Genomic DNA, 21,771 nt, shown 5'->3' on the forward strand with positions numbered 1-21,771 from the left:
GGCTACAGGCTGCACTCAGCAATTAGCTTTCCTGTCCCAGCACAGAAGGGGAAGTTGCTCTACGGCTGATAAATCTTTCTCTTTGTTTTAATTGAAACCAACTCACACCCCACGTTTCCTGGGTGAGCAGTCACTAGCTTTGCTTTGCGAACTATGGGCTCTGCCTGCCTTTTTCTTGTTTTGTGCTTGGTAAACACAGTTTCCAATGGTTGCCACCAGCCCTTCTGGTCAGATGGAACCACAAGACAGTCTTCTCAGGGGATGGAGCTGGGACTCCTCTCCCTGACTGTGCATGGACCAGCTGAGCCTAAGGGCCAGCAAAACTCCTTGTTTGAAGATATGAATCAGGCAGACTTGCTCCCCACCAAGTTCCCTGCTCAGTGTGTACCCCAAGTTTGGTTCTGCAAATGGGCGAAGCCACTGGTTGTGACTAACTTGATTGCTGCAGGTATGAACTTGGTCTGCCAAGATCCACATGTTGGTTGTGCAAGCCCCTCCTTCCTTCTCTGTCATTGTCAGTATCCCAGTGGTGAGCCCTCACAGGTTCCCTGGCAGTCCCCATGTTGTGTGATCATAATCGGGGCATCCCACAAATTGATCACAATGCCAAAGGTGCTCTGATTGTCCCCAGTGTTCTCTTTTCTCCCTAGAGGCTCAGAGGAAGCCTCTCTATATGGTGCTGTGCTGGCCTAGAGGAGTGACATATGGAGCTGCTTCTTACCTTTTTAAGATGGTGTCCTGGTTTTCTGTGTTGCGAGGGATGCTTCAGTTTCACCATTGTATTCTAAGATCTTCTCTGTGGTGTTTTGTTCTTAAATAATTATTAGCTGTTCTTCTTACAAGGGGAGCAAAGTCAGGAAGGATCTTAGTCTCCATCTTGGTCACAGCACTCCCTTACTTTTTCTATCATCTCTGCCCCACCAGCTTGTGAGGTCCTTGAGGGCTGGCACCTCCTTCTTCTAAGAAGCCCCATTACCAAGCAAAGGACCAGATGCAGTACAGTCACTAACTGGTGTTGAATGGATGAATGCACTTCTTTCTGACTGCACACAGTGAGACTGTAGTCTCAGGACAGTTGAGTGGGTGGTGAACAGCAAAATGCTGGCAAGGAGATTCCTTGTACCCCAGAAATGAAGGAGGAGTTGGGATGCCCAAGGAGGAGGGATGAGGGGCTGGGAAGCTGTGATTGCTTCTATTTCTGGGATGATATGGACAGACCAGCCTGAAACTCAGTTAGCCACAGAGTGTACTAACTGCCCCACACAATGCAAGCACCCTCTGTGTGCCTCTTGTACCCAGGCCCTGCAGGGTTTGAAGAGTTGGATCACTCAGCAATGTGCCGGGCCCTGGCCAGCTTCTTCCCCAATGTTACAGCATAACAGAGGAGCCTGAGACTGGCATTAGCACCCAGAGTGGCTGTGTAGGGGCTGTGAGTGTGGCCTTGGCAGGCTGAGGGCTTTTCTCCTCAGCTGTGGGCCACTCTGAGCCAGTTGCTTCTCTGCTCTGAATGCTAATGCCTTGGCTCAGTGCACATGGGGTGCATCAATACCCCTGCTTGCCCGAACCCTCTCCAAATCCTGCAGAGTCTGGGCTTGAGGGACATGCAAATGGCAAGGAAGTTGGCAGCCTCGGAAGTTATCTGAGGTCCAGGTAAGTTTGTCAAGGTCACCCCATAGTTTAGTGAACTACAAGAAAACACAGACAAGTAAAATAAAATTAGGAAAAAAATGCATGAATAAAAAAATTAGGAAAACAATGCATGAACAATGCACGAATGCCAAGAAATAGCATTCATAAAAAAAGCAAACAGAAATCTTACGTTGAAACTACAATGATTGAAATGAAGAACTAAATGGAATGTTTCAAAAGTATTAATAGACTTGACCACAGAAGAAAGAATTAGCACCCTGGAGGATAGGACATTAGAAATTAGCTAGTCAGAAGAGCAGAAACAAAAAGAGTAAAGAAAGCCTATAGGAATTATGGGACAGGATGAAAAGAAATAATATTCATTATGAGAATTCCAGAACGAGAAAAGGACAGAAAGTGTAATTAAATCAATGATGGCTAAACACATCCCAAACCTGGGGAAAAATGTACATCGAGGTCCATGAGGTCCAAAAACCCCCAAATAGATTGAATCTGAATAGGTCTGCACCAAGACACATTATTATTATCTTCTAAAGAGTCAAAGAAAAAGAAAGAATTTTAAGAGCAGCAAAAGAAAAAAGGGGAATTGCATACAAGGGGACCCTGTAAGATGATTGGTGGATTTCTCAATGGAAACTGCTCTGATCAGCAGAGAATGGAATGAGATATTCAAAATACTGAAAGAAAATAACTATCAACCAAATTCTATAGTTGGTGAAGCACAAGCAGTCCTTCAGAAACAAAGAAGAGATAAAGATTTTTCTGCAGAATCAGAAAAGAGTTAATCACCATGAGACTTCCCTTATGAGAAATGCTAAAGGAAGTTCCTGATGAACTATGGATGGCAGTTTGTGACATCGTACAGGAGACAGGAATCAAGACCATCCCCAAGAAAAAGAAATGCAAAAAACAAAATGGCTGTCTGAGGAGGTCTTACAAATAGCTGTGAGAAGAAGGGAAGCAAAAAGCAAAGGAGAAAAGAAAGATATGTCTATTTGAATGCAGAATTCCAAAGAACAGCAAGGAGAAAGAAAGCCTTCCTCAGCAATCAATGCAAAGAAATAGAGGAAAACAACAGAATGGGAAAGACTAGAGATCTTTTCAAGAAAATTAGAGATACCAAGGGACCATTTCATGCAAAGGTGGGCTTGATAAAGGACAGAAATGGTATGGACCTAACAGTGAAAGTGAAGTCGCTCAGTCGTGTCCGACTCTTTGCGACCCCACGGACTGTAGCCTGCCAGGCTCCTCTGTCCATGGGAGTCTCCAGGCAAGAGTACTGGAGTGGGTTGCCATTTCCTTCTCCAGGACCTAACAGAAGCAGAAGATATTAAGAAGAGGTGGCAAGAATACACAGAAGAACTGTACAAAAAAGATCTTCACAACCCAGATAATCATGATGGTGTGATCACTCACACTCACCTAGAGCCAGACATCCTGGAATGTGAAGTCAAGTGGGCCTTAGGAAGCATCACTACAAACAAAGCTAGTGGAGGTGATGGAATTCCAGTGGAGCTATTTCAAATCCTCAAAGATGATGCTATGAAAGGGTTGCACTCAACATGCCAGCAAATTTGGAAAACTCAGCAGTGGCCACAGGACTGGGAAAGGTCAGTTTTCATTCCAGTCCCAAAGAAAGGCAATGCCAAAAAATGCTCAAATTACCGCACAGTTGCACTCATCTCATACACTAGTAAAGTAATGCTCAAAATTCTCTAAGCCAGGCTTCAGCAATACTTGAACCATGAACTTCCAGATGTTCAAGCTGGTTTTAGAAAAGGCAGAGGAACCAGAAATCAAATTGCCAACATCCGCTGGATCATGGAAAAAGCAAGAGAGTTCCAGAAAAACATCTATTTCTGCTTTATTGACTATACCAAAGCTTTTGACTGTGTGGATCACAATAAACTGTGCGAAATTCTGGAAGAGATGGGAATACTCAGACCACCTGACCTGCCTCTTGAGAAGCCTGTATGTAGGTCAGGAAGCAACAGATAGAACTGGACATGGAACAACAGACTGGTTCCAGATAGGAAAAGGAGTACGTCAAGGCTGTATATTGTCACCCTGCTTATTTAACTTATATGCAGAGTACATTATGAGAAATGCTGGGCTAAGGAAGCACAAACTGGAATCAAGACTGCCTGGAGAAATATCAATAACCTCAGATATGCAGATGACACCACCCTTATGGCAGAAAGTGAAGAAGAACTAAAGAGCCTCTTGATGAAAGTAAAAGAGGAGAGTGAAAAAGTTGGCTTAAAGCTCAACATTCAGAAAATGAAGATCATGGCATCTGGTCCCATCACTTCATGGGAAATAGATGGGGAAACAGTGGAAACAGTGGCTGACTATTTTTTGGGGCTCCAAAATCACTGCTGATGGTGATTGCAGCCATGAAATTAAAAGATGCTTACTCCTTGGAAGAAAAGTCATGACTAACCTAGACAGCATATTAAAAAGCAGAGACATTACTTTGCCAACAAAGGTCCATCTAGTCAAGGCTATGGTTTTTCTAGTAGTCATGTATGGATGTGAGAGTTGGACTATAAAGAAAGCTGAGCGCAGAAGAATTGGTGCTTTTGAACTGTGGTGCTGGTGAAGACTCTTGAGAGTCCCTTGGACTGCAAGGAGATCCAACCAGTCCATCCTAAAGGAGATCAGTCCTGGGTGTTCATTGGAAGGACTGATTTTGAAGCTGAAACTCCAATACTTTGGCCACCTGATGTGAAGAGCTGACTCATTGGAAAAGACCCTGATTCTGGGAAAGATTGAAGACAGGAGGAAAAGGGGATGACAGAGGATGAGATGGTTGGATGGCATCACCAATTCAATGGACAGGAGTTTGGGTAGACTCCAGCAGTGGGTGATGGACAGGGAGGCCTGGCGTGTTGCGATTCATGGGATTGCAAAGAGGTGGACACGACTGAGCAACTGAACTGAACTGAAAGGAAGTTCTTTGAGTGGAAGTAAAGTTAGGCTAATTAATAGCATAAGAACATTAAAAATAGCATAAATGTCAGTGATAGTGGTAATTATATAGTCATAGTTAGATTCTAATATGGCAATATTGGTGCAAAACTCACACAACTTTAATTAAAAGTTAAAAAAGAAGGCAGAAAGATAAGCATAACTGTAATAATTTGTTACTAGTTTTCCAATATGAAAACATGTAAGTTATAAAAATAGTAACCTAAAATGTGAGGAAAGGAGAAGAAAAGCATAAAATTTATTAATCTTACTGACGCTGAGTTGTGATCAGTGTAAAATAGGACGTTTCAAGCATAAAATATTTTATGTTATCCTTATGGTAACTACAAGAGGAAGCACTGTAGTTATTCCATGAAAGAACATGGAAAGAATTCAAAACATACTGAAACCAAAAGACACCAAGACACACGCAGAAAAGATAGCAGGATAAGAAATAAGGAACATTGGATCTATGGAGGAGCAGAAAACAATTCACATGATGGGGATAGTAAGTTCTTTCCAATCAGTAATTGGTTTCAATGTAAATGGCTCAAATTCTCCAATTAAAATACTTAGAATGGCTAAATAAATAAATAAACAAATCCAACAATACATTTCCCAGGGAGTGGATCAAGATGGTGGAGGATTAGGACAAATTCTTAACTTTTCCCACAAATTCATCAAAATACATCTACATGTGGAACAGTTCTTGCAGAAAATCTACTGATCTTGGGGGAAGACCTCAGAGTTCAAAAAGGAGAAGAAAATCTCTATATATCGGGTAGGACAAAGCAAAAAAGAAAGAGAAAGTAGTGGGGATGCAACATGTGCCCCCCTGGAGGGAGCTGTGAAAGAGGAGAGGTTTCCACACACTGGGAAGTCCCATCATTGGCAGGGAGATCTGCCAGGACAGTGTGGGAGCCTTGAAGCCTCAGAGGAGAACACAGCCACTGGTTTCTGGAGGGCCAGTTGGAGAGAGACCTGGACAGGTGGTTGGCGTTGCTGCCAGACTGTTGGGGTCCTTTGATGGACCGGAACCTGGTGGTCCGGAGTCGACGATAAGAAAGTGAAAGAGAGAGCTGGAGGGAGGGAGGGAGGGAGAGAGAGAGAGAAAGAAGGAAAGACATGGAGACCCAAGCTCTGATGGAGCAAAGGTATTTTATTAGCAGAAATGCAGGCTTATATATCTTTAGTAAGATGATTACTCAGCTATTACACAGGATGAAATTTTAACAATAGCCACCATATGGATAGTCTAATACATACAAAGTCGCTGATGCTGAAAAGAGTCACTGAAGGGAGTTACTGAAAGGAATCCAAGCAGATACCTCTTCTCATGATCTCAGTCCTGAGAGCTGTGTGCAGCTCTACTCGTACTCGGAATAGGAACTGATAAGGAACAGAGAATTTATGAGAAATAACATGTAGGAATCCTCCTGTTAAACATTCCCTGACACCAGATTCCCCAGCCTGAGATACTCATCTGTCAGAGTGGGCGAGGGCTAGCTGCTGAGATTTGGGCTTCAGAAGTCAGCTTGGAGAATGGGCATAGGTTAGTTACATGGAGACAGCCCGAGGGGACAAGGGAGAGGGGTGGTTCTTCACAACCGAGGGAGTACAGGAAGAAGCCTGGGCCTGAATGAGGCGAGGCATCATTGTTGGGAGGCCCATGAGGAGGGCGGTGGGATTGCCTTAGGAGCTTCTTTCTCCATGAGTGTGTGCTCTCAGGCAGCAGGGCACCAGCCACATGAATTCCAGGGGTAGGTGCAAGCCACTGCTTCCATCTCAGTCTCCAGAGGTGGGTGTGGACAGCTGATGCCATGAGGGTCCCATGATTGGGCACCAGCTACGGCCCCCACCTCCCCAGGCACTCACCCTGTCAAGGGAATAATGGCCAACATACGCTGAGGAAAGAGACAGCAAGCATCCAGCACCCGAACAGGCCTTGGACTAAGGAAAATAAGGCTACCCAAGCTACACAGGGACACTCCCATATATAAACAGCATGGGAGTGTATAGAAACATATTCAAAGTCTTGCAACTTACAATACTCTACCCAATAAGATTATCATTTAGAATAAGAGAGAAATAAATAATACCTCAGAGAAGCAAAAACTAAAAGAACACAGCAATACTAAACCTATCCTAAAAGAAATATTGAAAGATCTTCTCAAAGTAGAAAAGAAGCAAGAAGGTACAGGAGGTAGGAAATCAAAATTGGAAGTTAAAATACTTTAAAAAGCCTGTATACAGACCTCCCCCTCCGCCCCGCCGCCAAAAGAAACTATTTGTGAATGTGAAGAATAAACTAAGCCCAAAGGTAACAGAAGAAAGAATCTAATAAAGATCAACTGGAGTAAAGGAAATAGTGAAGAGAAAAATCATAGAAAATATTAACCAAACTGGTAGTTGGTTCTTTGAAAAGGTAAATGAAATCGATAAACTCTTAGCTAGACTGATCAGGAAAAAAGAGAAATGACACAAATGAACAAAATTATGAATGAAAAAGGAGACATTCCAAGAGATTCTATAGAAATTCAAAGAATCCTATGAAGCTACTATGAACAACTATAATGTTAACAAACCAGAAAACTAACAGAAATGGAAAAATTCTTAGAAACATACAATTTGCCATGATTGAATCAGGGAGGGATAGAAAATGTGAGTAAACTGATTACTAGTAAGGAGATTGAATCAGCAATGAAAACTCTCCCAACTAAGAGCCCAGAGCCATGAGATCCAGCAATTCTGTCAATACTTCTGCAAATACTTCCAAAAGAAATGAAATCACTGACTCAGAAAGATCTCTGCACCCCTATGTTTATAGCAGGGTCCTTGGAAACACTTAAATATTTCAATAATGGATGAATGGTTAAAGAAATTATGATATATATAAATATGTATTATATATACACACACAGAGTATTATTCAGCCATTAAAAATGATGAAATACTACTATTTGTGACTACATGGCTAGGTCTTAAAGGCACTATCCTAAATGAAATAAGTTAGAAAAAGACCTATACTATGTGATATCATTTATAACTGGAAACTAAAAACAAAATACCAAACTGATTGAAAAAGAAATCAGATGTGTAATTACCAGAGGTGGAGAGTAGGAGGAGAGGGAATTGGAAGAAGATGGTCAAAAATACAAACTTACAATTCTGAACATATGAATACTGGGGATGTAATGTATAACATGATGACTAGAGCTAACAGTGATGCGTGATATATAGGAATGTTGTTGAGAGCAAATCCTAGGAGTTCTCATCACAATGAAAAAATATCTTTCTTTTTTTCTGAATTTTTTATTGTACCTATATGAGAAGATGAATGTTAGCTGAACCTGTTGTCATAATCATTTCATAATACACAGAAATCAAACTGTTGCCTTCAACTTATACAGTGAAGTGAAGTTGCTCAGTCATGTCTGACTCTGCAACCCTGTGGACTGTAGCCTACCAGGCTCCTCAGTCCATAGGATTTTCCAGGCAAGGGTACTGGAGTGGGTTGCCATTTCCTTCTCCAGGGGATCTTCCTGACCCAGGGATCGAACCCGGGTCTTCCACGTTGCAGACAGATGCTTTACCATCTGAGCCACGAGAATGTATACAGTGATGAATGTCAATTATTTCTCACAAAAAATGGGAAAAAAGATTATTAAAATGTGTCAGCCATTATTATGAGAGCTTGCACTTCCTGAACCCTCTGTCTGTATGGGACAATGATGCCAAGGTAGCTTGGGTAGAACTAGCAGCTGGAAAACATGCTTTTAGTTGGGGAAACATTGAGGAGTGGTCCCCACTTACCAGGAGACAGCTCCTGAGCAGAGTTGTAGGGCTGAGGATTGAAACAGATGGAGGGAGAGAAGGAGTGATGTTCCAGGTGGTGGAACAGCCTGGACAAAGGCTCAGCACTGACCCAAGTGGGCTACTGCTCAAGAGAATTCCTGAATTGTGAGACCTCCTTGTGCACTTTTGTGGGAATTGGGACTGTCACAAAATACAGACTGAGAGAAAAACTCTCATCCCTTTGCTATGGCCAGCAGGGAAGGAACCAGCTCCAGAGAAGGTCGACTTCCAATAGAACCCAGCTTTACCTGTGACCAGCTGTGTGGCCCGGGGTAAGTCACTTCACCTCTCTGAGACTCAGTTGCCACACCTCCTCCAAGAACCATTCACTGCATCACTCAGTAGAAATCAGAATCGAGTGAGATACAGTGTATAAAGATTGAATATGGGATTTCTCAACACAGTTTGACAGTAATTCCAGTGTGTCGAGGCTGACATTCATCTTGTGCTCACCAGGTCTCAGACTATGTTTAAGCATTTTCCACACATTGACTCATTCAATCGTGCAACAGGGAGGTTTTACTGTTAAGTCCACTGGGGAGGTGAGAGATGTGTGGTTCTAGTAAGTTGCCTGAGATCACATAGCTAGCAATGGGCAGAGGCCAGGTCAAACTCAGCTCTGTCTTACCTCTCACCTTATGCTGTGTCAGGAGCCCCAGCACAGACTGAACTGAGGTCCTCAGCTCAGGAGAGCTGGTCCAAGGCCCCGTAGCTGCCCCTGGGGTGACTCGACCTCTTGAGGCAGCCTTCAGACAGAAGGCCCTGGAGTGAAGCAGCCATTGTGTGACCCTGGCCTCTATTAACACAATTCTCCTGAGGACGACAGTGGTTTTTCCTCACAGAATTACACACAGTACTGAGATGGATCCTTGGCAAAATGGGCAAAGGTTTCCTGGGCCTTTTGGCAGGAAGTTAGATGGCCTCCTGGAAAGGAGAGGCCCGGGGTCACTGAGGTGATAGCCTGGGTCAGTCCTCTGCAGAGATGACACAGCTGTGAGTAAGGGGCGCTGTGTTCTCCACTCCAGGGCAAAGGGGAAACTGAGGGCATGCATGTTGGGGAGGAAGAAGGGCCAAAAAAGGACCTCAGCAGTCCTGGGCAGAAGAGACCAAGGCCAGGACAGCGGGACCTGCAGGGGCTGGGGAGAGGTGGCTGAGTATTGGGAGATGGGACATCACTGCTCTGAGCAAGTGATCCCATAGCCACGGCTTTAAATACTAGTCCTGCCTCTTGCTACCCTGTAACCTCGGTATGTCTCTTGTCTTCTCTGAGCCTCAGTTTCCTCATCTGTACAATGAGGACAAGAGCAGAAGGGTGTTGTGAGGAGGCCATGAGGTCAGGTGTGCTGGGGAAGGCAGCCCTCCATCATGGTGGTGCTGTAGCAGAAGCACAGTGAGGCTGTCTCTATGACACCTCAGGTCACTTTCTTGCCCATCCTGGGCCTCAGTGTTCGTACTTGTAAGACAAGAAGGTGAGGCTGGATAATCCCCAAACTCCCTTCCAGCTTCGGATCCAGGTCTCTGCTTACCTGGTTGCACATATCCCACATTCCCCAAAATCCCAATGGAAGGAACGCAACGGACCACACAGGAGGTGCTGAAAGGGCTTTTTATTGCTGGGGGTGGAGGGTGACGAGCATAGGGTGTCCTGACTGTGAGCACGAGTGTCTGAGAGGTGTCCTTTGACTGGGCTCAGTTGTCACTCCTGGGGGACGGTGGCAGCACCGACCATCCCAGAGGGAGACGGTACAGAGATTCAGTCACGTTCCGGAACCAATCTGGAAGGAGACCCCGGTGTGAGGCATGGACACCCCGGGACCCTAACCTGCTGCTGCATTCAGCAGGCACAGCTCTGGAGCACCTCCCCCCAAACCCTGCGCGCTCGGAGGCTCGGGGAGGGCCTGGCACCTGTGGTTTGGGGTCTTTCTCTGGCACCTGCCACTGACCCCCCTCACCCCCTCACCCTCCCACCCCCCTCACCCCCTCACCCTCCCACCCCCCTCACCCCCTCACCCTCCCACCCCCCTCACCTTAGCAAATGGCCAATGTGAAAAGACTGATCAGGGCCCAGAGGAGCCAGGGCTCAGGGCTCAGTGTATGATCAGGATCAGGGATCAGACTGAGATGCAATCTGGTCTCTGTCTGTGACCAGTGTCAGGGCTGAGTCAACTACTGGAGTCAAAGCTCAGTCTGACTGTTCTGGGCTCAGTCAGGGGCAGAATCGAGCACAATCTGCGTGTCTGATTTAGGGTCAGAAGTTGGTCTGTGACCGAGATCAGGGCTGAGTCTGCTACTAGACAAAGAGGAGAAGCCAAGCCTGTTTCTGCTTCTCCACGGGCCCCTGTGGGGGTCTCATCCTCTCTCAGCCTGGGGCCCTGGACCAGCCCTCACCAGCAGGCGGGCCTCCCAGCCATTTCCTCATCTGCCCTCTTCATTTTCCTGAGGTTCACCTGAGGGAACACAATGAGTAGCAGTTCTCAGGCTCCAGCACTGGAAAGCTGCATACAAATCAGTGACTGCCACCCTCCAGCAGGTCAGACTTGACAGCCACGGGACCGCTTGCATGTCAATCCATCTATCTGAGCCTCAGCTAGTTCATCTGTAAAATGGGTATCCTGACACTACCCATCCCCACAGGGTCATTGCAAGGATCCAGTGAGATAGTATATAAGAAGCACAGATCAATGGCCCAATGAACTAGGTCTGTGGCTATTTTCTAAAATAACTGCCTCCAGGACCTGATGCTTCACTCATCCCATTTCTGTTGCCCAAAGCCCCAGCAACCCCAGTCATGCCAGAGACGCAGGTCAAGGAAAGCTCCTGTGGGCTGGGGGTGAAACCACACCTCCTCATAAGAAGGGAAAGGGGAGGGGTGGTTTTTATCATCAATGCCTACTGGATATTAGGCTTTTTCTGCTTTTTCTTTAAATCCATTCATCAGCTAAGCCATGTTTACAATCTCCTTTCACCTGGGAGGAACCTGAGGCTCAGAGAGGCGGAGCCAGTTGACCAGAACTGCACAGTTGCTAAGTAGCAGATCCAGGGTTTGAATCCAGATCTGGCCCGTCCTCTTTCTCACATCATTCTGGGCATCAGGTTCTGCCAGTGGGACAAAGGAGGGCAGCAGAAGCTCTCAAAGGCTGACAGAGACCCTCAGTCTGCAGGGACCCCCTCCAACCACACTCTCCTGACTTGCTCAGGATGAAGGGTCCTCAGCTTCTCCAGGATCCCCTGACCAGACCTGCTGGTGCTATAGGCGTAGAGTGGCATACCATCCCCAGTGAGGCTGCAGAGGGAGCCTCCTCCCCACTTCCCCAGGCTGTGACTTACCGATGAGTTTCTTAACACACTCTGCATCCAGGCTTTCAAGGAGCTTGAGGAATCGTGGGCACAGCTGAGGGTCATACAGAGCCAGGGAAAGAGAGAGAGACACACGCAGAGAGAGTTGGAAAGAGGGAAGGAAAGAAAGAGGTTAGGAGGTGAGGAGGGAGAGGAGAGATGGGAGAAGGAAGAGGACTGGTTATTACCTGCTACGAGCACCCTGCCCGCCACCCACAGAGATGCTCACTACTTGGGGCCTCAGAACTTCTGACCCTTAGGATTCTAGAACAGTGGAAACCTAGAAGGCCCATATCTGAGATGCAGAGGACACTAGAACACTAAAAACCTCAGAACATTATAATCCCAGTACCTTAAGTATCTAGACTGTAAACACCCCATGTCCCTGTGCTCTTAGAAACCTTGTCTTTTGGACTCTGAAACCTCAAGGGTCAAATGGGGCCCTGGGAACCGTAGGGAAGTGTTTCCCACAATTTTGTGTGCATACAATTCCTCAAGGATCTCGTTAAAAGGCAACTTAATGAGCAGCAGGTCTGGAGTGGGACCTAAGAGTCTGCATTCTAAAAAATGCCCAGGGAAGGTCAGTGCTGCTGGTCTGACAACCATAGTTTTAGCAGTGACCCTCCAGTTCAGTAAATCTCAGGGCCTCCTGGAGGATAAAAAAAAAAACAAAAAAACAACCCAATAGCAAGCCCCCTTTCAGAGTAACTAATTTAGAATCTTTGGAATTTAGGGTGCATGGTACATATGGTTTTGCATATGATACATAGGAATCTGACCTATGGTATGTACAGATTTTGTATTTAAATAAATTAAATAAAGTTGCATTGAAATAAGAAAAATATTAGTTAAAAGGCCAACTGGCAGTCCATGGGTATGGCAAATGGTTCAAGTGTGGGACCCAGTGATTTCAGCTCATGTTGGGCCCCTCTTCTCCTTCCCAGGCCAGGTTGAGTGAAGCGGGGTGGGGTGAGGAGAGTAGCAACTGACAACTCAAAGGGAAGATGGCCCTTCAGAAAGGAAGGTGCCCAGAGAGTACAGCCCACCCATGGAATGACACACCTGCCCCCACCAGGTGTGGCTTTACACCCCCAGGAATGGGTGACTCACCTCATCCTGCACTACAGAGGACACCACACTTCTCGCAAGGTTGACTCCAAGGTCCACAACATTGTTGAGCAGTCCAAAGCGGCTGGAGAAGAGAGGAAATTTGTAAAGGTCAGTGAAGTCGGCAGAGTGGCTAAGGAGGAGCAGTGGGAAAGAGGGTGGAATATAGTGGAGCTCCCTGAAGTCAGGTGACTTGAGCCTCTCCCCAGGGGGATCATCACTTAGAACCCTATGGTTGACCAGCAGCCCACCCCAGTAGCTCATGAGCATCTCATCTCAATCCTGAGACCTCATCCATCCATCCATCTATTCTTTATCCATCCATCCATCTAGCCATCCATTCATTTATTCATCAGTACATATTTATAGAACACCAACTATATGCTGGGAACCAAGCCTGACTTAGGACTCAGTGATGAACAAAGCACAAGCAGCTCCTCATATGGTACCTAAATATTAGATTGGTTAAAATGGTCATTCAGAGCTTTCTGTAACATCTTATGGAAAAAACCAAATAAATTTTTTGGCCAACCCCGCATTAAACAAGTTTTTCCAAGGCTCGCTCCTTCCCACTATCAGCTTTCAGCATAACTTTCACCACCTCAGGGCAGCCCTCCCTGACTGCTTGCCTAAGGTAGGACTTTGTATCAGTTTGTATCACAGCACTCTGTTACCTGTGCTGCACTGCTCAGGGATCTTTGCCATCTGACATTTCCCGTGTGAGTTCTTTATTACTGGACTGAATGCTCTCCTGTCTACCTTCCCCTCAAGAGCATAAGCTCCACAACAGCAAGGTCCTTGCTTGCAGTCACCATAAATTCTCCAGAGCTCAGAAAGGCAGCTGCTTGGCATAGAACAGATGCTCAACATGTTCTTGGCTGAAGGAGGACATGAAATAAACATACAACTAAATACATAATGACAACTTATGACAAGTATTGAGAAAGGTATCAGTAGATTTTCCAAGAGAGAAGAGGAGGAACCTTGTTTTAGACTCTGAAGGATGAGATGTACAGTAAGACGGAATGTGGGAAAGGTGTTCGAGACTAGGTTCCAGAGCAGCCTGTGCACAGGCCTTGAGTGGAAGGAGTTTTTCTGAGACTCAGAGCAAACGCTAGTATGTCTAGAGCAGAGTGAGCAAAGGAGAGATCACAGTGATATGAGGGTGGATCCAGATCAGGCAGAGCCTCAGTGGCCTTGGGGAGAGTTTGAGACTCCACCCATGGCGGAGAGAAAACCCCCAAAAGGATTTGGAGCAGCAGAGTGGAATGCCATTTCACAGATATGGACACTGAGACCAGAAGGCTGGATGATTTCCCTGGAGGTATAGGCCAGGCAGTGTCTAGCAGGGCTCAGGCATTTGGGCTTATATTAGTCTTTCCAAGTGATGATAGGCTGCAGAGCCTATCTTTGGTTTTGGGGGGTCCCTATGCAACCTGTGATCAGATCCCTTGTTGGAGCAGGATGGACTGACCTCTACTCATGGCTCAGCCTTGATACCTGCCAAAGCCAACCTGCCCGTCTTCAGCTTCCAGACCACTCCTCCTCTCCCAGCCAGGACCAGAGTCAGCCTTTTTCTCTCTACCATCTTCCCTGGGCAAAGCCTGCTTTTTCAACCACACAGTTTAAGATCTAGATTTTGTGGGTTACTGGAGATCAGTGACTTAAATGGAGAGAACATTTCAAGATCTCATTTTGGGAATCTTTCATTGAGTGGAAGATGATTAGGGCACAATCTGAAATTAGAACTTGTAGCAGGGAAAATTCTTAAAGAGATGGGAATACCAGACCACCTAACCTGCCTCTTGAGAAACCTATATGCAGGTCAGGAAGTAACAGTTAGAACTGAACATGGAACAACAGACTGGTTTCAAATAGGAAAAGGAGTATGTCAAGGCTGTATATTGTCACCCTGCTTATTTAACTTCTATGCAGAGTACATCATGAGAAACGCTGGGCTGGAAGAAGCACAAGCTGGAATCAAGATTGCCAGGAGAAATATCAATAACCTCAGATATGCAGATGACACCATCCTTATGGCAGAAAGCAAAGAGGAACTAAAAAGCCTCTTGATGAAAGTGAAAGAGGAGAGTGAAAAAGTTGGCTTAAAGCTCAACATTCTGAAAATGAAGATCATGGCATCCGGTCCCATCACTTCATGGGAAATAGATGGAGAAACAGTGGAAACAGTGTCAGACTTTATTTTGGGGGGCTCCAAAATCACTGCAGATGGTGACTGCAGCCATGAAATTAAAAGACACTTACTCTTTGGAAGGAAAGTTATGACCAACCTAGAGAGCATATTCAAAAGCAGAGACATTACTTTGCCAACAAAGGTCCATCTAGTCAAGGCTATGGTTTTTCCAGTGGTCATGTGTGGATGTGAGAGTTGGACTATAAAGAAAGCTGAGCGCCGAAGAATTGATGCTTTTGAACTGTGGTGTTGGAGAAGACTCTTGAGAGTCCCTTGGACTACAAGGAGATCCAACCAGTCCATCCTAAAGGAGATCAGTCCTGGGTGTTCACTGGAAGGACTGATGCTGAAGCTGAAACTCCAATACTTTGGCCTCCTCATGTGAAGAGTTGACTCATTGGAAAAGACCCTGATGCTGGGAAAGATTAAAGGCAGGAGGAAGAGGGGACGACAGAGGATGAGATGGCTGAATGGCATCACCAACTCGATGGACATGAGTTTGGGTAAACTCTGGGAGCTGGTGATGGACAGGGAGGCCTGGTGTGCTGCGATTCATGGGGTTGCAGAGTCGGACATGACTGAGCGACTGAACTGAACTGAACTGAACTGAGCAGGGTTTACTCTTCTTGCCTGTTCCTAACGGGAGGCAAGAAGGTAAACACAATATATTATTATTGTTATTATCATTATTTGAGGGACTTTATATAATAAGAGAAGGGTCAGTTCTTCAAGTAGATGTATCAATGCTAAATGTGCATGGAACAGAGCTTCAAAAACCATGAAGCAAAAACAAATAAAGCTGAAAGGTGAAATACACAACTTCACAGTTATGGTTTGAGAGGTCAACACACCCGTCTTAGTAATGGGAAGACTCGAGAGACAGAAAATAAGGATAGATATTACTATTACTGAAAGCTTAGTATGTGCTTGGCCAAATATTCTCTGAGTATGCTATGTATTTTCTCATTTGGTCAACATAGTAGCCTATGAGTTAGGTAATGTTACCAACCTTAGTATACAGATATGATAGCTAAAGCTTCTATAGGCTAAATTGATTACAAAGACCCAAGTGAGTGGCAAAGCTGCTTGACTCCAGATTCTGAACTTTTTTTTTTTTTTCAGCCATACTCAGCTCCCTCCCAGGTAAGGAATAGGGCTGAAATTATGGGTCCCAGCTTCTCTGGAATTCCTTGCTCTGCTGAGATGTTTTGGCCTGACCTGTGCAGCACCGTGAGTGAGATGCTGTCTGGGTTGTTGGTGCATTCTCCCACGACCACCTTGGAGTCACTAGTCTCGGTATCATTGTCAGTTTCAATGCTGACAGTAGTTTGGAGGTCCACATTGAGGTCCAGATTGACAATCTCACCCAACAGAGGCCTACAGGGAATAAGATTCAAAATGAACAGAGGTGGAGAAGTCGCTTCATGTTGCTTACACGAGTCTCTCTCTCTAGATGGCCATTGCATGGGATATCTATGGATAAAGTCAATAGTGTATAAATTTTTTATGAAATCTACATTCTTACATTAGGTATTACTTTTCTGGCCCCATGGGTTTGGCTCGTATGAAATTTTTATACAGTATCACACCGATAAATAAAATAAAAATAATGGTTAACATTTCTTGAGCACAAACTGTGTCAAGTATTTCACAAAAGTCTTTTACTTGAATTAAGTGATTTAATCTTGACAGCAGTACCGTGAGGGAAAAATACTATGATTATCTCTATTTTCAGAGTGAGGAAATGTTTGGTATAGAGAGGTTAAGTAACTATTCCAAGATCTCATATCCAGTGAATGATGAAATCGCAGTACACTTAATTTATAAAGACTCTTCTACATATCTGCATTTTCCTTTCCCTTCGTATTTAAAAAATAATTAAAATACTTAGGAATTATTGTTTCTAATATAACATATAATTAATGAATTAATAAAATTCCTAGTATAATTGTAGTTTCCATATAATTTCACATGCCTTTCATTACATACTTTACACTACTGTATGGCCATACTGGTGACTGCTATTTAAAGAGAATCTTGAGAGACAGAATGATGCTGGAGGAAACTTTGCCTAAGAGTTATAAATGTTCATGTCTTCTCAATTTTCAGCTATTATGATTAGATAAGTTTTATGATTTTGGAAATATATTTCATGGAGGATTTAAAAAAAAAGGAGATTTGGTTCTGGGCAGTGTTTCTTAGAACATGTTAAAGGTTAGGATTTAGGAGTTGCAAAGGCCTCCTTGTTTTACTGATTGGGAGACCAAGGCAGCAGGGTGGAAAAGTGCCTGATTCCAGACTGGAGACCTATTGGCCATACCTCACTGCCTCTCCCAACCCTCAGATGCTAAGGCTACTCACAGGTTCACGGTGACGTCAGCAGTGATGGGGATCTTCACGTCAGCGCTGTGGTCAGAAGTCGCTTCGAATATGATATCCGGGACTTGGACATTCTTGATTCTCACCCTGTGTAAAAACCACAATTTACCCTTGTCACTCCTGACAGCCATTGCTTGCCTCTTCTCTATGCCAGCTTTGTGCTGAGTTTTGAGCCTCATGGACTTTGCCTGCTTTGGTCTTCAAGAGAGCCCTGCTCAGAGGCTGAATTCTCTCCATTGGATGGTATGGCAGACTGAGGATCAGACAGCTGTGATTTCCTCAAGACGCCAAGGGTGAATATGTGCCAGAGCCAGCATTTGTTTTTTTGTTTTTGTTTTTAGTTGAAGTGTAGCTGCTTTACAATGTTGTGTTAGTTTCAGGTGGACAGCAGAGTGATTCAGGTAGAGATATGTATATTTCTAGAGGTATCTTTATTTCAGATTCTACCTTATAGGCTATTACAGAATACTGAGTATAGTTCCCTGGGCTATATAGTAGGTCCTTGTTGGTTGTTTACTGTATATATAGTAGTGTGTATATGTTAATGCCTGGAGTAGAAAATGGCAGCCCATTTCAGTATTCTTGCCTGCACAGTCCCATGGACAGAGGAGCCTGTTGGGCTATGGTCCATAGGGCTGTAAGGAGTTGGACATGACTGAAGCAACTTAGCATATGTTAATGCCAAACTCCTAATTTCTCCCCCACATTGCTTTCCCTTCTGGTAACCATGAGTTTGTTTCTATGTCCACAAGTCTGTTTTGTATAAGATCTTTTGTATCATATTTTAGATTCCATATATAAGTGGTATCATATGGTATATGTTTTTCTTCTGTCTGACTTACTTCATTTAGTATGATAATCTTTATGTCCATTCTTTTGTTGCTGCAGACAGCATTATTTCATTCTTTTTATGCAGAGACAGAATTTGAACGCAGAACTGCTGACTCCCAGATGTTATGTGTGGAGCCACCTATGTGGTGTGAATTCTAGTTTTCTCTCTCCTGAGGCCATTCAGACTTTTATACTCAGCTATATTCAGAAAAGAAAAGTCTTATTCCTTAGAAAAGGGACTTTAGGCATCAGCAAACAGATAGAGGTGAGAGAGAAGAGAATCTTCATCGTGACCCTGAAATCACAGAATGGGAGGGTCTAGACCCATGAGATGCTCACCGGCCCTGCAGCCCTGACTCTAATTTCCCCAAGATCTGGCAGAGCTGGCCTCAGACTGCTTCTGCTCTGCAAAAACACACGAGGTTTGTTCACCTTTCTTTCTTTCATATTAAACTTACCTCCCCAAAGATATGTATTCTCTTTTCTGGGGACAAAGATCTCCAACATGAAGCATCAACTCACCCTGTAAGGCTGTACACTACTTGAAAAATTCTAGAAATGAGTTGTTCCAACAAATTCTCTGTTTCCTGGGTCTCCTCCACCACCTCGTGTGAACACCTGAATTCCAATTCAGTCTTCAAATTCTGAAATATAGCTGCAAAAACAATCTCTGTTTAGTGTAGTACAGAACTTAAGAAGCAGTTCCTAGGCACCAGGTACTAATGAGACTACTTTCCTAGGTTATTTTATTTCATTTCGTAACACCTTCATAAAGTAGATATTACTATTATCTGTGATTTCAGATGAGGAAATAAAGGATCAAAAGATTAAGAAATGGGCCAAAGTGGCACAGCTAGGAGACCTTGTTCCTAGTATGCCGCGTTCATGCTAATAGATGCTCATCATTTCAACAAAGCGATCAGTCCGCTATTGAGCAGGGAATAGATATTGATTGCACATCAGATTCTAGTAGTGAAGATTAAGGAGATGCTCATACAAACTGAGCATAAAATAAGAAATGGAAAATGTAGAATCAAAGAAAAAACATGGCTCCAAATTATTAAAGTGGCAAGTAGGAGTCCTGGATAGCAGGCCTAGAAAGCAGTGATTCATTCAGGAGCAGGAGGACAGAGAGTCCTAACAGAAGGTGTTTCAGAGAAAAGAGGGATTTGATAGAGGAAGGGGCATGGCAGATGTAGAATGGCGCAGTTGAAAAGAGTTCAGAATATACGTGTAGAAAAGAACTCAAATGAGAAACAGGAAGGCAACAACGAGCTCAGAAAAAACCACACAAAAGGCTACAGGAAAAGGTATGTAATCAGAGTACTCCAATTTGGCTCTGCAATAGACAATATCTACCTAATTATAACAGAGGCGGAAACTCCGTCTGGTCCTATAAATAATCCAGACACTTCTGCTTCTCAGCTCAGTTTTATCAGCACTGAAACTGGAAAGTGGGTCCCTTTGAAGTTTGCCCAAGCCCTGGCAAGGTTTGAAAGGCCGTCAAATACAGAAATTAGTTTCTCCTATAAAGAATGTTTCTCAGGGTGCTGGGAATGTTTCCAGAAATTGAAAAGAAGACCAAGTTCTTTCAAGAAATCAGAATTACAAGGACGTATGATTAACTAGAAAGGTAGGTAATTTTAAAGCTACCTAGGCTAGGTAGGAATTCTTTTCTAGTTAGTTAATACAAAGTACTAAGAAAATTGAATAGCCCAGCAAAAGAATATGCCACAAATATAAATAAAATATTTAAGTTAAACATGTAAATGACTAATAAAATATGAAAAATATGAGTGAATTCTTTCATAATTAGAAAAAAGCAAAGTGACATGAATTATAACCTTTCTTCTGTGAGATTGGCAAAAAATTCAGTTGTCCAAAACAGTGCTGTCAGGGAAGTGGAAAAAAAGGTAATCTCATAGACTCTTGGAGAAAATATTAGCATAGGGTATTATTTGTCAATATCTACTGTGATTTAAAATATGCATACTTTTGAACTTTTGAAATGTCACTTTGAGGAATTTATCCTACGAATATATTAGCAAAGTTCACCATGATATAAGATGTAAAGTGATATTCAGTTAAGTGTTGTTTGTTTCTAGAAAAATAATAAATAATGACCCAGGAACCAATTAGTCACCTCTCTTGGTAAACAACCCATAAAGAAAGCCCCTGCTGCAGCCTCTGGTAATACAGGCATAGTATTTAGCAGGCAAGCTCCCAGGTGCCACTGACCATCACGATTGTTGACTCACTTTCAAGAGTACTGTCGAAGGTGTCAAGTCCTCTCTCAAGGCCAGATTTCAGCTTCCTCAGAACATCGTTGCCACGAATGTCAAGAATAGAGGCTGAGGTCCCAGCAAGCAGGCCGCACAAGAGAACAAGTTTCCAAAGCTGAAACATCTTGTCCTGACACCTGGACAGTCATGGGAGGATCAGGAATGAGAATTACCCACAGGGAAACGGGATCTTGGATGAGCACCTATCACTCTGACACTCAGCAGTCCTTGACGATAGACGTGGTTATCTCCTCTCTTTCAGATGGGCAGCCCAGGTCAGGAAGTTAGAGCAACTTGCCCAGAGATAAACAACTAGTGAAAGAAGGAGATACTATTTGAAAAGTCATGCCTGACTCCAGGTCAGAGCTCTTTACCACATGCCGGCTTCTCTGACTGGAACATTTCTCTCTTCTTTTCATTTTTACCTGAGACACTTCCTACTGACTCCAAATTCAGTAAGATATCATGTCCTCTAGGAAGATCACTCTAGACTCTCCCCAGAGTCTAGGTTAGGGGGCCCCACTCCACCATCTTGCTGCCTTCATTGTATGACCACAGTCCTGGGTACCAGTTAGGGAAGACTTGGCTGCCTTTCCCATCAGGCTGTGCACCCCTTAGAGGAGGGATTGTGATGTATCTCACTATTGAATTCATTACACATAGTAAGAACCCTGCTCTTTGCTCACTACAACAAAATAAAGTTTGCTGAATAAAAGTATGAGCAAATAAATGGGCACCACATCATGACCCATGACCCTGCTTTGCTTGTCAGTTTGGCATTTCTCCTAATTGAATCTATTTCCTAATTTGCTCTAATCAAGATAGAAACGAACTGAATTAGACCAATCCCTCTGCCCCCAGCCCCAAAGCCTTCTGAAGGCCTTAGGTGGGGTGACATTAGGTGGAAAGCCCGCCAGTCATGGGTTTGGAGGAAAATACTTACGAAGTCCTTGCTCGCCTGCACAACCTCCTGAATTCCGCTGGGTGCTAATGGCCCTTATATCTTCCAGATGGCGATGGGCAGGGAGGCTGACCTCGGAAACAAGCCCTGTGTCCAGAGCCATCCAAGGAGACTCCAATGAAAATAACCCCTGTCCAGAGTGAATGCAGAGAGACTTCCGAAGCAAAGGTCACCCAGGATGGTTGAATTGGAATGGGTGGATATGG

At 44.2% G+C, this 21,771-nt stretch overlaps 2 protein-coding genes across 2 annotated transcripts in view; both read right to left on the bottom strand.

Moving 5' to 3' along the window:
* Positions 1-10,067: 10,067 nt before the first annotated feature.
* Positions 10,068-21,639, bottom strand: LOC120868717 (short palate, lung and nasal epithelium carcinoma-associated protein 2B-like). Its single transcript, XM_040247535.1, has 9 exons — positions 21,548-21,639; positions 20,581-20,741; positions 18,845-18,977; positions 17,474-17,578; positions 16,331-16,489; positions 12,922-13,003; positions 11,803-11,866; positions 10,864-10,922; positions 10,068-10,250 (listed from the first exon to the last, which is right to left on the bottom strand). Exons 2-8 carry the CDS (start codon positions 20,726-20,728, stop codon positions 10,891-10,893), a joined length of 723 nt encoding a protein of 240 aa, XP_040103469.1. The 5' UTR covers positions 20,729-20,741; positions 21,548-21,639; the 3' UTR covers positions 10,068-10,250; positions 10,864-10,890.
* LOC120868718 (short palate, lung and nasal epithelium carcinoma-associated protein 2A-like) overlaps positions 10,068-21,771 on the bottom strand; it is a 49,030-nt gene continuing 37,326 nt past the window's right edge. The window contains exons 8-9 of the mRNA XM_040247538.1: positions 13,096-13,106; positions 10,068-10,238 (exon numbers count right to left, since the gene is read on the bottom strand). The gene's annotated coding sequence lies outside the window, so the exon portion shown is untranslated. The remainder of the gene's footprint in view (positions 10,239-13,095; positions 13,107-21,771) is intronic.

This window comes from Oryx dammah, unplaced genomic scaffold (genome assembly GCF_014754425.2).
Source record: "Oryx dammah isolate SB20612 unplaced genomic scaffold, SCBI_Odam_1.1 HiC_scaffold_10, whole genome shotgun sequence".
Classification (NCBI taxonomy): Eukaryota; Metazoa; Chordata; class Mammalia; order Artiodactyla; family Bovidae; genus Oryx; species Oryx dammah.

Coding starts and splice junctions, on each gene's coding strand:
- LOC120868717 (XM_040247535.1), bottom strand. CDS start 20,728: ATGTTTCAGCTTTGGAAACTTGTTCTCTTGTGCGGCCTGCTTGCTGGG. Junction 16,490..17,473: donor GCTGACGTCACCGTGAACCT/GTGAGTAGCCTT, acceptor TATTCCCTGTAG/GCCTCTGTTGGGTGAGATTG. Junction 11,867..12,921: donor CCTCTGTAGTGCAGGATGAG/GTGAGTCACCCA, acceptor TATGACCCTCAG/CTGTGCCCACGATTCCTCAA.